Source organism: Bos javanicus, chromosome 7, assembly GCF_032452875.1.
Source record: "Bos javanicus breed banteng chromosome 7, ARS-OSU_banteng_1.0, whole genome shotgun sequence".
In the NCBI taxonomy this organism is placed as follows: Eukaryota; Metazoa; Chordata; class Mammalia; order Artiodactyla; family Bovidae; genus Bos; species Bos javanicus.
This window is the reverse complement of record NC_083874.1, coordinates 5121068-5136510: the sequence shown is the minus strand read 5'-3', so window position 1 is coordinate 5136510 and position 15443 is coordinate 5121068. Positions and strand designations below refer to the sequence as shown.

The window sequence follows — 15443 nt, the reverse complement described above, 5'->3', positions numbered from 1 at the left end:
TAAAGAAAGACTAAAGAGATTAAAAAAAAAAAAAAAAAAGTTATGAGACACGGCCCCTCCCAGGGCAAGTCAAAGTGAAAGAGAAACCCAGGAAGTCAGCTTGGGGGTGGTGGCCTCATCTAGGCCACAAACCCACCTGAGCCCTAGACCCTGAGCTATACCCCCTGAGGGTCTGGGGTCTTCTCTGCTGGCTCCAGACGGGAGCCGGACACCAGGTGAGAACCCCGTGGGTGGCCTGGGGCTCTGTGTACTTGGCTAGGTCTCCAGCTCTCTCTGAGAGAAGGCAATGGCAGCCCACTCCAGTGTTCTTGCCTGGAGAATCCCAGGGATGGGGGAACCTGGTGGGCTCCCGTCTCTGGGGTTGCACAGAGTCGGACATGACTGAAGTGACTTGGCAGCAGCAGCCAGGCCTCTCTGGCCCACTTCTGAGATCCAGGAGCTCAATGAGAGGCCAGGGGCCTTTGGACATCAGAGTTCACTCTGCTGAAAAATTGTTATGAAGCGCATTCTGTAGGCTGGACCCCCCCCAAAATGTCCACCTCATCGTTTCCCAGACTCAAACCTCAGGGCACCCTGGGTCCCGTGTCTGAAGAATTTCCTTGTTTCCTTTAGATTCAACTTAGTCTTTTCTCTGTATCTGTTTCTCTGCCAGAGACGGGGAGGCTGGGGACTGGGGTGGGGAGGCGTTGTCTCAGTTTCTGATCTTCTCTCCCCACTGTCAACAAAAGTCCAAAATGTCCACAGAGAAGAGCTGATTCATGTTACAAAAAGTGGATAGCACCCCCAAGCAACATCCTGAGTGGAAAAAGTCAGACCCAGCAGCCCACATGTTGTACGATTCTGTATATACGAAACGTCCAGAACAGGTAAATCCACAGAGACAGAAGGTAGAATGATTGCCAGGGGCTGGGGAGGGGATGAGGAGTGACTGTTCACGGGGATGGGGTTGCCTTTGGGGATGCTGGAAATGTTTTGGAACTAAATAGAGATGATCATTGTACAATATGGTGAATGTTCTCAGTGCCACTGAATTGTATATATTAACACAGTTCATTATATGTTGTGTGATTTTCACCTTTAAAAAAAAAAAGCTGTTCTCAGAACCCAGGTGGACAAAAAAACAGGATAAGGGTCTCTCCTGGGGAAAAGCATCTGGGGAAACTGAGGCCCGGGGTGGCTGGGAGGAAGCACTTTTTCTGAGAGCCAGTTCCGAGAGGCAGCTGGGCCAGCCAGGGTCAGGCGCCCAGCAGGCCATGAAGTCAGAGCCATTGGAACAAAGAGGCAGTGTTCCAGGCCTGGCACAGTGGGGACGGGGACCCTGTGATCCTGTACAGAACAGCCTTCACTGGCAGCAGGGCCCAGGCCAGGCCAGGGGCGGAGTAGCTGTGAGGTCTGGGGGAGGGGCAGAGACAGAGACAGAGAAATGAGAGAGACACACAGAGAGAAATATAAAGATGGAAGAGACCACTGGAGATAGGGTAAATCAATGGGCCCCTCCCTCAGTGATCCTGAGACTCTTATCCCAGGCGCCCCATTTTACAGATGGAAAGACTGAGTCCAGAGACACAGCCTACTCAGGGCCCTGGCTAGAGGTAAAGACATAGATGCAAACCGAGGCAGAGCCCCCCACACAGTGGGGCTGAGCTTCCATGAGCAAGGCTCATGCCCTAGGGCTACCTCCTATCCCCAGGAAAGTCAGGCCTCCCACGCTTCAGCTTCCTCATCTGCAAATGGGCTAAAGTGAGGATAAATGGGGCTTCCCCAGGGGCTCAGCGGTAAAGAATCCACCTGCAATACAGGAGACACAAGAGACGCGGGTTCCATCCCTGGGTCAGGAAGATGCCCTGGAGAAGGAAGTGGCCACCCACTCCAATATTCTTGCCTGGAAAATCCCATGGATGGAGGAGCCTGATGGGCTGCAGTCCATGGGGTCACAAAGAGTCAGACATGACTGCGCAACTGAGCCCAAGGATAAACAAGGGTTGCTGCCCACCAGACAGCCAGTACGATTTGTCATTCTTTGGGGGCTCTCAGTGACCTCTGCTCTTATCACACCTCTTTCCCATCCCCCCAAAGCTAAAGCAGCCACTGAAAAAACATCAAGGGGGTGGAGCAGAGCTAGACACAGATGCTCGCAGCTCCTTGGGGGTTAGGGGCTGGCTGCAGGGAGGGGTAGAGGTTGGGGGGCTCTGAGGGGGACCAGAGAGGGCTGCCCAGAGAAGGGAAGTATTAAACTGGCTTTGTAGAGCTAAAGGGCATTCCCAACAGAGGTCAAAGGAGAAGCAAAAGTCTGGGGGACGCGCTTTGGGGAATACCAAGATGAACTGGCAGGTCTGGGGCTCCATGTGAGAGATGAAGATGGCAGAGTGGACCAGACCCTTGACTGCTGAGCTGAAGGGCTGGGCTTTTCCCCAAGGAACTGTGGCAGCAGTATGAGCAGGAGTCCAGCCACGTGTGAGGTGTTGTTTCTACCCTTATTGAGGTCACAGTTGGAGGCTCACCCTGAGGTTCACCGCAGCCCACCTTCCCCGTGTCAAATCTTTGTACGCCCACCTCTCTTGGCCTGCCTGCCACCTACTTCAGGAAGCCCTCCCAGCTGCCCCAGAAGCACAACTGAGGTACGTCCCCAGCACCGTCCCACTTTCAGATGCCCCACAAACTGAGGAGGGGCAGGAAGGATAGGTCATAGCCCCGCCCCCGCCCCCCGCCCCCCGTGGCCCCTGCCCAGGAAATGGTAACAGGAGGAACCACAGAACTTCCCCACCCCCTCAGCTTCCGTTTTCTGTGGGGAGGGTGGGTAGTGACCTTTAGCCTGAGAAGAACTGAGCTACCCTCTATGTGGTCAAGAGATCTGATGCCCTTGAAGGGTATCTAAGGAGGATCTTGAGGGATGAGTAGGAGTTGGCAAGGAAACGATCCATTAGCTCATTTAACAAACACATTTATTAATAAGAACATCTTTTCCACCAATAAGAGCATTTTTCATTCACTCAGCCAGGACTTTCTGATGCCTCCAGAGGATCATTTGAGGATGTTTTAAAGGATACATAGTGGTGACCGTTTTGTAAGGTATAGAAATATTGAACTAATATATATTATATTATATATGTATATTATATACTGACATAATGCTGTAGGACAATATTTATTCAATTTTTAAAAAAAACATTTATTTAATTTATTTGGCTGTGCTGGGTCTTAGTGGGCTTCCCCCTGGCAGACTACAGTCTACCGTGTCACAAAGAGCTACTTAGCAGACACAGGTGTCACTCGTGGTAAAGAACCTGCCTGACGATGCAGGAGACGTAAGATACGTGGGTTCGATCCCTGGGTCTGGAAGATCCCCTGGAGGAGGAAATGCAGCCCTCTCTAGGATTCTTGCCTCGAGAATCCCATGGACAGAGGAGCCTGGCGGGCTGCAATCCCTGGGGTTGCAGAGTCGGATGCGACTGAATGACTAAGCCCAGCACGCGATGGGTCTTAGTAGAGGCATGTATGTGTATGCCAAGTCGCTTCAGTCGTGTCTGACTCTTTACGACTCTATGGACTGCAGACCACCAGGCTCCTCTGTCCGTGGGATTCTCCAGGCAAGAATCCTGGAGTGGGTTGCCATTTCCTCCTGCAGGGAATCTTCCCAACCCAGGGATAGAACCCGCATCTCTTGCGTCTCCTTCGTTGGCAGGCAGGTTCTTCACCAGTAGCACCACTGCGAAGTAGCGGCACGTGGGGTCTTTTTTCAGCCGTAGCATGTGAACTCCTAGCTGCACGTGAGATCTAGCTCCCTGACCAAGGATCAAACCCAGCCACCCTGCATTGGGAGCATGGAGTCCTAGCCACTGGAACCCCCAGGGAAGCCCCTCATTCATTTTTTATTTTTAAAGAATACATACAAAGTGTGTGTGTTGGTTGCTCAGTCATGTCTGACTCTTTGCAACCCCATGGGCTGTAGCCCCCCAGGCTCCTCTGTCCATGGGATTTTCTTGCCTGGAAAATCCCATGGAGTGGGATACCCACTGGAGTGGGTAGTCATGCTCTTCTCCAGGGGATCTTCTTAACCCAGGGATCAAATCTGGGTCTCCTGCATTGCAGGCAGACTCTTTACCATCTGAACTACCAGGGATGCCCATTTGCATACACATTATTCACTCCCTGATGCCCCTCATGGAGACATTTGAGGAGGGTTTTGATGAATGTGTAGAAGATTGCAAGGAAAAAAAAAAAAAAACATTTATGTCCATTCAATAAATGATCTCTGATGTTTCTCAAAGAGAATTTGAAGTGGATTTTGAAGAATAGGTGTTCACTGTGGGAAAATTGCATTCAGTCACTCCATCACTTTGTCAGTCAACAAATGCTGCCTGTTGCCGGTTGAAGTGGTCTTTCAGGAAGGAGTTTTGGGAAGGAGTTCTTCAGAGGGATCAAGGACATTGAGACCTCTCTGGGGGCTCCCCCTCTACTAGCTCCTCATCTGTCCACCCAACCACCTCTGGTACATGAGAGTAACAGGGAGGAAGGCCAGAGGTCCCCAAGCGGCAGGAGGAAATAAACTTTAAGTGGCAGACATTGTCTTCCTTCTCTACACAAGATTAAAAGAGGCTTCTTTTAACTATGTGTTGAGGACACCTGGTTCTGCCTTGACCTAACCAATGCGTTTTTCTTAGAGATGTTTTTCTTAAGCTATGTTAATGAAACTATGTATTTGTTTTAGAATCTGCCTTTCTTTATCTGCCTAAGACTAACTTTTTTTACTCTTCTCAAATCTTGGGCTGATAATGGCTCAACAAGCCAGTTTTCCTGGCAATTGTTTTATGGCCGGGGGATGGCACACCTCATGTCATCCTATTTTGAAAATACATATTGTTGGAGAGGGGCCTGGTGAAACTCTCTCAGCCTTGAGGTGTCTCTCTTATCTGATTAATAGTTTTCTAACAGACATAAATGGAGAAGGCAATGGCACCCCACTCCTGTACTCTTGCCTGGAAAATGCTATAGACGGAGGAGCCTGGTAGGCTGCAGTCCATGGGGTCTCGAAGAGTCAGACACGACTAAGCGACTTCACTTTCACTTTTCACTTTCATGCATTGGAGAAGGAAATGGCAACCCACTCCAGTGTTCTTGCCTGGAGAATCCCAGGAACAGGGTAGCCTGGTGGGCTGCCGTCTATGGGGTTGCACAGAGTTGAACACAACTGAAGCAATTTAGCAGCAGCAGCAACAGACATAAAACACCTTGCTAAAAACTATCAAGGGGGCACTCTTTTGTCCACTTCTGATGTCTGTGTCAGAAGTTTTCCCTATCTCTATTATACTTTAATAAAACTTGGCTACACAAAAAGCTTCAAGTAGTCAAGCCTCATCTCTGACCCCGGATAGAAATCCTCTGCTCCGGAGGTCACGAAACCTGGTGTAACATGCAGCTCGCAGCAACCTTTCATACATGGAACCTCTCCACCTCTGGATTCCGGCCAAGGTCCCAGGAAAGATACTGATTGGCTGAATTTGAGTCACATCTCCATCTTGAACCAATCACAGTGGCTGGATGCAAGACTCTAGGTCACATGTCCACCCCAGCCTGGACTACAATAGAACTTTTAGGCAGAACTAGCCAGAGACAGCCCACTCCAGTACTCTTGCCTGGCAAATCCCATGGATGGAGGAGCCTGGTAGTCTGCAGTCCATGGGCTCGCTAGGGGTCAGACACGACTGAGCGACTTCACTTTCACTTTTCACTTTCATGCATTGGAGAAGGAAATGGCAACCCACTCCAGTGTTTTTGCCTGGAGAATGCCAGGGATGGGGGAGCCTGGTGGGCTGCCGTCTCTGGGGTCACACAGAATCGGACACGACTGAAGTGACTTAGCAGCAGCAGCAGCCAGAGACAGAAAGTTGGCTATTTTAGGGCATGAGTTTACGATTACCTGGGTGTATGCAAGCTCCAACTGAAGCCCATTTAGTGTAGGGTTGTCAGATAAAATACGTGACCCCCCCCCCCAGTTAAATTGGAATCTCAGATAAATGAAAGTGAAAAGTGAAAGTCACATCCAACTCTTTGGGACCCCATGAACTATACAGTCCATGGAATTCTCTAAGCCAGAATACTGGAGTGGGTAGCCTTTCTCTTCTCTAGGGTATCTTCCTAACCCAGGGATCAAACCCAGGTCTCCCACATTGCAGGTGGATTCTTTACCAACTGAGCCACAAGCGAAGCGCAAGAATACTGGAGTGGGTAAACTGTCTCTTCTCTAGCAGATCTTCCTGACCCAGGAATCAAACTGGGGTCTCCTGCATTGCAGGCAGACTCTTTATCAACTGAGTCATCAGGGAATCAGATAAATAATAGAGGGCTTTTTGCATACTTACATCCCAATTATTGTGGAGAGTAATATACTGAAAAAGTATTCATTGTTTATCTGAAATGAAATGTAACTAGGGGTCTGTATGAGTTTGGTAGAACTGCCATAACAAAGTATCGTAGTCTGAATGATTTCAACAACAGAAATTTTCTTCCTTATAGTTCTAGAGGCTAGAAGTTTAAGACCAAGGTGTTGGCAGATTTGATTTCTTCCAGGATCTCTCTCCACAGCTTGAAAATGGCATCTTTCCCTCCTGTCTTCACATAGTCTTCCCTCATACATATTTGTATACTAATCTCCTTTTCTTGACTATCTGAGCCCTCAGGGAAGCCTCTTCTTATTAAAATATCAGCCATATTGGATTAGGATCCACCCATATGACCTCATTTTACTTTAATTACTTCTTCAAAGGCCTTTTCTCCAAGTACATTCAGAGGTACTGGGGGATGAGGATTTCAACTTACGAATTTGGGGAGAACACAGATCAACCCCTAACAGTGAGTGCTTTGGAAAACAGTTTGGTAGTTTTTTTAAATATTTAAAAGCAGGGTTACCACGCATGCATGCTAAGCCCCTTTAGTTGTGCCTGACTCGTGACTCTATGGACTGTAGCCCACAAGGCTCCTCTGTCCATGGGATTCTCCAGGCAAGAATACTGGAGTGGGTTGCCATGCCCTCCTCCAGGGAATCTTCCTGACTCAGGGATCGAACCTGCATCTCTTCCATCTCCTGCATTGGCAGGCAGGTTCTTTACCACCAGCACCACCTTGGAAGCGCACGCGACTATAGGACCCAGGAATTCCACTCCTAGGTATATTCCCAAGAGTACTGAAAGCATATTCATATCCACACAAAAGCTTGTAATACAGGTAATACATGAATGTTCACAGCAGCACTCTTCACAAGAGGCAAAACGTAGAATAACTCAAATGTCCATTAATGGATAGATGAATAAACAAAACACTCTCCATGCAATAGAATATTATTCATCCCTAAAAAGGAAAGGAGCAGCATTTGCTGCAATGTGAATGAATCTTGACAACACTGTGCCGAGTGAAAGACGTCAGACACAAGAGACCACACGTTGTGCAAGTCTATTTGCGTGAAATATCCAGAAAGGCAAATTCACAGAGATGGAAAGCAGATTGGCATTTACCAGGGGCTGAGGGGAGGGAGAGTAGGAGGTGACAGGTCACTAGTATAGGGGTTCTTTTGGGGTTGGTGAAAGTGTTGCAGAGTTAGATAGTGGTGCTGATTGCACAACTCTGTGAATATGTCTAAAAACCACAGAATTGTACGCTTTAAAAAGGTAAACTTTAGGGTAGGCAAATTACATGCCAATTTCAACACATGTATGAGAAAAGCAAATTTTGCCTTGGAGTCCTGTATTTTTTTTTTTTTTTTAACAGGCTTCCCTGGTGGCTCAGTGGTAAAGAATCCACCTGGCAATACAGGAGACATGGGTTTGATCCCTGTGTCAGGAAGACCTGGTGGAGAACGAAATGGGAACCCACTCGAGTATTCTTGTCTGGGAAATTCCATGAACAGAGGAGCCTGGCGGACTATAGTCCATAGGGTTGCAAATTGTCGGACACAACTTAGCGACTAAACAACAACCACCACCTATATTTCTATGTGCTCAGTCTGGCTACCATAACTTGGTGGGATCTTACAGTACCACACAGACGATTAGCCAGGTCACCTCCAACCTGAGAATGTACAGTCATGTCAGGTGGAACATTAGGGTAAACGAAGGAACCTGCGGCTGCAGAGACAGTGGGAGTTCCAGGGAAAGAGAGAATGCAGATGCCACCTTGGGACTTCAGGCTTTTTCCAGCCTCCCTTTCCCTTCTACAAACTCAGGTTGAACAATTACCATCAGATACCTATGAGGGGAGGTCTTCATGAAGCATTTAGTTGGGTGCTCAGTTGACACTCAGCAAAGGCAGTCATCATCAAAAAAGAAACTGACAACTATGGTGGTTGCTTATTCTTCTAAATAAAGTTTTATTGGGACAAGGGCCAGGATTGGAGTAAGGCAAGCAGTCGGGGTTGTGCAAGGGCAGAGTCTGATCCTGTATTTAAAATGTTGCTGTCTAGTTCATCATGCGTTTTTGCGTGAGCTTTGATTCTTTACACTATTGTTTTTAAAATGTTGTGTATCTTAAGGATTTTTGTGTGTGTGTGTGTGTGAGTCCTTGTTAAATTTTGCACAGCAGTGAATACCCCACCCACCTCACCCTTGTTGTGTGCCCCAGGCACATGGATCCTGAGCCTCAGTTTCCTCGTTTGCAAAATGGGGATAATTCTCTCTTCTAGGAAGATGTATTGCAAAGTGTTTACTTCTAGGCTCTAGGGGCGGGGCGGGGCCTGGAGGGGCGGGGCAGGCTCTCCCGAAAGGGGCGGGCCTTTCGCAACCAGCTCCTGGAGAGGGGCGGGGTCAGGCCTCGTCAGCTGACCAGCTTGGCCAATGGCGCGGGGTGGCGGGGCCTGGCCGGCTGAGGCGGGGCCGGGAGCCGGCCGGCAGTGCGGACTAGCGGGCAATGGACGAGCCGAGCCTCCTGCGGCGCCGTGGGCTCCAGGTGAGGCCCCGTGCGAGCGGGCAGAGATCGCTGGTGGAGTGAACCTGCCTGGGTGCAGGGTGCGGGATCCGGGCTTGGACAGACCAGGGGGGAAGCCGAGGCAGAGGGAGGGGCGCGCTCCGGGGGCTCCCGCTTGGGCACTCACATCTCAAAGTGCTTTTCGCTAGGTGAGAAGAGGGTATGCCCATTTGCCATATGGAGAAACTGAGGCTCCTTCGGGGAAAGGGGCTGAGGCTTTCGCTCTCTCCAGCAGGAGCTCTAATAATACGAGCAACGACAGCCTTTGAGCGCTCATCGTATGTTCATGTCGTTGGTGTTAATCCTTTTACTAGTGATATGTTGTATTAATCTTTTTACTAGGGATATAGTAATATTAATTAACGTGTATTAATACGTGCTTCGTGCCTTCGCAGCGCCATCGCACCCCTGTCTCAGCTCACCCATAAGGCAAGATGGGGAGGCTGGGGCTGTCAGGCAGCCCTTTCATCAGACGAGGAAATTGAGGCTCCAGTCTAAGAAAGTCACAATCCCGAGGTCCCCCAGCGGCATGTAATTTGCCCACGCTTAACCAGCTCTCTGGTGCACCAGTCACTGCCAACTGGCTGTGTGGCCTGAGGTGTGGGGGCAGGGGCGGTGGGAGGCACTCTTGCGTCTCCGGACTTCAGTTTCCCCATTCACTATAAGGGCCCTCCTTTTCTGACCCCTGGCCTCGGGTTTGTGTTGCGGAGGCTGCGCCACGAAGAGATAAGAAAAAAGGCGTCACAGCTAGCAGAGGCTGACCTTCCGATGTGGGTGACCTCAGGCGGCAATTCCTTTGATCTCTCTGGACCTCAGTTTCCCCGTCTGTTCAATGGGAATTTAGACAATCTAGCCCTTTCCCTGGAGCTTAGACCACACATGTAGAAGCCACGAGTTGCAAGTGGGGAAACCGGGATTCATCATTTATCCAACAAACATTTATTGAAGAGGCAGCGGTGGTGGTGAGGGGTGTTCACCCCTGGAACTGCCCTCCTGGATCTCCCAGCTTGTTGGGGGAAATGAATGCCTGAGCAGCAGTGACCCTGCCGAGGGGTCAGGTGCCATGGGGCACCCTCAGGCACCCCTGGAGAAGGTACCTGAACTGATGGTTGCCAGTGGCTTTGGGACAGAGAAGGCAGCCCCTGGTGGCAGGGCAGGGGGTTGGTTTTTGGGGAATGAATGAGGCTGAGAGAAGCCAGAAAGGACAGGGGTGGGGAAATGGGCACTGAAGCTGAGGAGAATGGGGAAAGGCAGGCTTTGAAACTGGCTGCCAGACTGTGAACTTGTCTAAAGGTGAAGGGGCTGCGGTCACCTGGATTTGGGTTGGGGAACAGGGAGGGTGTGCGTAGAGCTACAAGGCAGAGACCCTGATGGCATGGGGAAGGAGGGGCAGGAGAAGGGCAGGGGTCATTGCCCAAGGCAAGAGTGGGGGGGCCCTGAACATAGACGAAGGGGTGCAGCTGGACTAGTGAGCACTGGGGAACCAGGCCCCGCCCAGAGCCCCAGATAGATTTGAGCCCCGCCCACAGCCTCTTAAAATAGAGAAACTGCCTTTGGGTAGGCGAATGGGGGTGCAACTGACGTCAGAAAGTGGGGGCCTGTTCCATGGGGAGGAGGTACCCATTCCCTGAGGACAAATCCCACGTTACAAATGGGGAAACTAAGGCTCATAGACTCATAGGCTCTGTCCAGGTGTCCTGGTGGGTATCAGAGTCAGGATCTGAACCCACACAGACCTGGCTCTCCCTCCAGACCAACCCCACATTGGCAGGACTCCATCCAAGGAGGTGGAGGGACGAGTAGGGATTGCCCAGGTGAGTGAGGGCAACCTGAGCAGGGGGAACAGCACGTGGAAATGCTCAGAGGTATGCAAACATATGTGTTTATGGATCAACCAGAAGCCATTTCTTAGCGCTGAAACTGGGCACGCGAGATGGATTCATCTACTTCCAGGGCTTCTAGCGCTGATTTTGAAGAGGTCAGACTTTCTCCCTAGGGTGATTAGGAGCTGTGGAAGGTGCTGGAGCAGGGGAGGTTATGTCAGATCTGAGAGCTTTGAAAGACTCCTCTGGAGCAGGTGTGGGTCTAAAAAAGAGCCAGAAACAAGGAAAGCAGCTACAGTAAAGGACCAAGTAGGAGATACAATGAAAATATTTTTTAAAATAACAGTAGGAGTGTAAATAACTGCTCACATTATGCGGCACCTACAAATGCTAAATGCTAAGCATGTATTTAAGTTTCCAACAGCCCAGGGGACTATTAGCTTTATTTATCAGAGGGGGAAACTGAGGCTCAGAGAGGGAAAGTAACAGCCGGGAAGTCAGAATTGAAATTCTAACTGGTCTGGCACTTGAGAGTGCAAAGATGTTGAGGGCTTCGGTTTGGGGGATCAGTCACACACTCCTTTAATTGGAGCCCTGAGAGCCACCCCCCACCCCCAATCAGGGGGCAGCCTGCTGATCAGAGTCAGTCAAGTCAATCATTTATCCTGGAGGCTAATCTTTGCCACAGGTCAAAGAGTCAATTCATAAAAGTTTGAGAAAATCATGAGCTGATTGAGCAGTCCAGACAATACATGGAGGTGTCCTGGCCAATCTGACTGTGGCCATGCAGGGTATGCTGTTGGTTGAGTGGTTTTGTTGTTGTTTAGTTGATAAGTGTGTCCAGCTCTTTGCAACTCCATGGACTGTAGCCCAACAGGCTCCTCTGTCCATGAGATTTCCCAGGCAAGAATACTGGAGTGGGTTGCTTTTTCCTTCTCCAGGGGATCTTCCCCACCAAGGGATCAAGCCTTTGTCTCCTGCATTGGTGGGCAGATTCTTCATCGCTAAGCCACCAGGGAAGCCTGACTGAATACTAGGAGGTCATAAATAGGACCTGGCTTGGCCCATGGGCCACCAGTTTGCCTTGGCTGTGGGTAAAGGGAACAGGAGACTGGCTCTTCCTGGTTTGGGTTAGGCTCAGCCTCTGTGTAGCAATTGTCGGCGCCAGTTAACATAAGCTGTTATTACTAGGATTACTACCACTATTATTCTATCATTATTTTCATTTCCCATTTGGCCCTTTGCTTCACAAATGACAGAATTTTATAACACCAGATCCCCAAACAGAGCACGCAGGGACAGAGAAATTGGCCAGTCTGTGTCTGGACTTTGTCTCTTGTTGCTGCTGGGGAAGCTCCCTGGAAGGACCATCTGGCATTCTCATGGCCCAGTTCCAACTATTCTCCTCCTCCAGGAAGTCCTCTGGCTGGTGCCATGTGGTCCCTACTGGTCTCTCTCTCTCTCTGCTCCAGCTGCCATCTCCCCATGAGACTTGGTCCCACTGGGCTGAGTCCCACCTCCACCCTACTGTCTCCCATTAGCCTGCTGGTCCAACTTGAAGACCCCTCCAGGAAGTCTTTTGGCTCCCCACTCCCTCCAGCCCCTTCTCTTCCTCTGGGTCCTTGCTGGTGCCTCCAGTATGGGGGTGTCCATGCCTTCCCCTGTCTCCTTCAGACTGGGGATTCCTCCAGGTGGAGCTGAGGCTTCTGGTGAAGAGGCAGCATCACCCAGCCCAGAAGCGGATACCATAAATATTATCTTTAAAGGGCGGTTCCAGGGGGTTGGACCCGCCACACATACACACCTCCACCCCCTTTCTAGGCGAGAACCACTCCCTGAGGAACAGCTGGCAAAGAGGAGGCTGAAGGCAGAAGCAGATGGTTCAGGGAGCAGAGGGTCCGGGGGTGGTTCCGGGAGAGTTCCATGTGGGCCCAGTGTTCCACTGAGCCTATGCAGGGGGCTACTGACCTTCCCTCATTTCTCTTTGCCACTTCTCACCTTTTTGTATTTTGGAAGTAAATTAAAATTTGTGGATTAATTGTGATTTATCAACCTCACAAAACAAGTGTCTTGGCTTCTTTTTATCAAAGCCTCCCCCAGCATCAGGCCCTGAGCCTGCTGCTTGACTCCTTCAGGGCCCCATGTAACTGGACCATTTCCAAACAAGGAAACTGAGACTCAAAGGGATGAAGTTGTTTGGAGGAGATCATACAGCCCAGATTGGGGAGCCAGACTGGGAACCAAGGACTGTCAGGGTTTTAGAAGGAATTGGCTGGGATGGAGGGTGTGTGTGTGTGTGTGTACACGTGTGGGCACAGCAAAAACCCCTGAGCTCAGATCCCAGCTCCCCACGTTTTGTGGGTTAGTAGGGGAAGGAGGAAGCTGGCAAAAGAACTCACAACAATTGGAGGGGGCCAATTAGGGGAGCCCCTAATGGTGGTGGGTCTGGGACCCTTTGCCCTGCACGATACTGAGCTCTCCATCCCCAGAGGTATTCAAGCAAACAAGGAGACCTCAGGTTGGCAAATGAGCCTCCTCCCATCTTGAAGGGCTCTGACTTGGTTTTCTGAGCTCAAGGTAGTCGGGGTCCAGCCTCGGGGCTTCGCCCCACCCCTGCAGATCCATCTCTTCCTCCGCCTGGAGACCCTGTCAACCTTTCCCAGCCCTGTCATCTCCGCGCCCAGCAGCTTCCGGCCCCCTCCAATTGGCAGCGGGGGCTGATGACGTCATTGTTGCCATGACGAACGCCCAACTCTAGATGTGGGCAGCCCTGAACCCACCGAGATAAAAATAGTTGTGCATCCTCGACGCTACCGCCCCAGCGTGTGTGTTTGTGTGTGGTGTCCAGAGACCTGGATTCCCGACCCTACCTTAGTCAAGAGATGTGGACAGCTGCTGCCCTCCGCGCCTCAGTTACCCTGCCTCTAAAAAGGCCTCTGCTCCTGGTACGTAGTAGAGTCTCAGTGAATGTGAGTAAAATTTAGCGAGTATTGCGATAGTCTGCGAAGGCCCTTGCTAAGTTCAAAAATAACACAACAACAACACACGACGGTAATAATTTCTGATCATTTTTACCCCAGACCCCGTTTTACATTATCTCCACATTACACGTGGGGAAACCAAAGCACAGGAGGTACCAACCCCTTGGCTCAGGGTCCCACGGACAGGAAAAAAGAGATAATAGATCTGAACCCAGGTCTGAGTGTAAACTTGGGCTACACAGCCTTTTGAGAATTAAAAAGTCCTCTTGGGCAAACCACATTTCAGGGTGGACTCTGGAATCACAGTGGACCCCAAGCATAGGGATTTCTTGTATATGGTAAGGACACCCAGGATTGGTGCCGATCAGCTTGCTGAGCTCTGCATCTTCAATAGGGTTTGTGCCCCCAGCCCCCATTGATGACCAGGACCCAAACCTGCCTGGATTTTGCAAAGGGTGAACAGAAATAGCTTTCAGATCTGGGAGGGCACAGGGTAAGGATGATGCAGGAATCTCCCTTTCCTCAATTGTTGTTGTTCAGTTTCTAAGTTGTGTCTGACTCTTTGCGACCCCATGGGCTGCAGCACACTAGGCTTCCCTGTCCTTCACTATCCCCCAGAGTTTGCTTAAATTCATGTCCATTGAGTCAGTGATGCTATCTAATCATCTCATCCTCTGCCACTCTCTTCTCTTGCCCTCAATCTTTCCCAGCATCAGTGTCTTTTCCAGTGAGCCAGCTCTTCGCATCAGGTGGCCAAAGTATTTGAGCTTCAGCTTCAGCATCAGTCCTACCAATGAATATTCACAGGCTGATTTCCTTTAGGACTGACTGATTTGATCTCCTTGAAGTCCAAGAGACTCTCAAGAGTTTTCCAGCACCACAATTTGAAAGCATCAGTTCTTCGGCTCTCAGTCTACTTTCCTCAGTAGAATATTAGTATTAATATTTAGCCACTACTGATAGAGTTCTTTGTTAAATCAACTAATTTATTTTAAATAATGAAGTTATTTTTAATGTAAGGAGTCTGAGAGGGCTTCCTGGAGGGAAGGATGTTTGAGCTGAGACCTGAGGGATGAACTTCAATTAACTAGCACCAAAGGGAGGGAAAGTGGTCCTGACAGAGGATACAGCTGGTGCAAAGGCCCTGAGGCAGGGCTGAGTTCAGTGTATGGGGTGAGCAGAAAAGAGGCATTGGTTGGAACAGGGTGAATAAGGGGCCAACTGGGAGATGAGGTGAGTGGAAGGCTAGGGAAGTGAGGGGTTTGTCTCCTTGGGAATGACTCCTGTTTTCTTTTCAGAAGGAGCTGAGCCTACCACGCCGGGGACGTGGGTGAGTTCACCTGGGGCCAGTTGGCTGGGTGGAGCCCTATGGTTCTGGGCACAGATATTTCAGTGGCAGCATCTGAATTGTGAATTTATTTAATAATTACTACAAAGCTTCTCACCTTGATCCTGCCCTGCCCCCTTTTCCCCCTGGTGTTTGCAAAGTGCTTCACAGGCACCTCACCACAGGCTGGGAGGTGAGGTACAAATCATGCCAGTTTGCAGATGGGAACCTGAAGTGCCTAAGAGTTGCATCACTGGCTCAAAAGCACCCAACTTGAAAGGGTGGTATCCAGGGTCCAGACTATAGAATTCCAATCTGGTGTCCTGGAATTGGCTTGCATGCCTCCCATGACAGAAAGCT

General features: G+C 50.1%; 1 protein-coding gene and 1 long non-coding RNA gene across 9 annotated transcripts in view; both read left to right on the top strand.

Annotated features, from left to right (window-relative positions):
• The first annotated feature begins 19 nt into the window (after window positions 1–19).
• On the top strand, window positions 20–2696 carry LOC133250400 (uncharacterized). The gene is made up of 3 exons (XR_009737323.1): window positions 20–215; window positions 729–866; window positions 2483–2696. It is a non-coding gene; the product is annotated as an uncharacterized LOC133250400 (long non-coding RNA).
• A 6048-nt stretch (window positions 2697–8744) lies between these two features.
• The window catches only part of MAST3 (microtubule associated serine/threonine kinase 3), a 41502-nt gene continuing 34803 nt past the window's right edge, over window positions 8745–15443 (top strand). For 4 of the 8 annotated variants that reach the window (XM_061421581.1, XM_061421577.1, XM_061421580.1 and 1 more), the window contains exons 1-2: window positions 8747–8934; window positions 15055–15086. In XM_061421581.1, the coding sequence (XP_061277565.1) occupies window positions 8896–8934; window positions 15055–15086 (71 nt within the window). In that variant the 5' untranslated portion in view covers window positions 8747–8895. Of the gene's footprint in view, window positions 8935–15054; window positions 15087–15443 lie in introns of all 8 variants that reach the window. The other 4 variants (XM_061421566.1, XM_061421567.1, XM_061421564.1 and 1 more) reach the window with 2 other exon arrangements.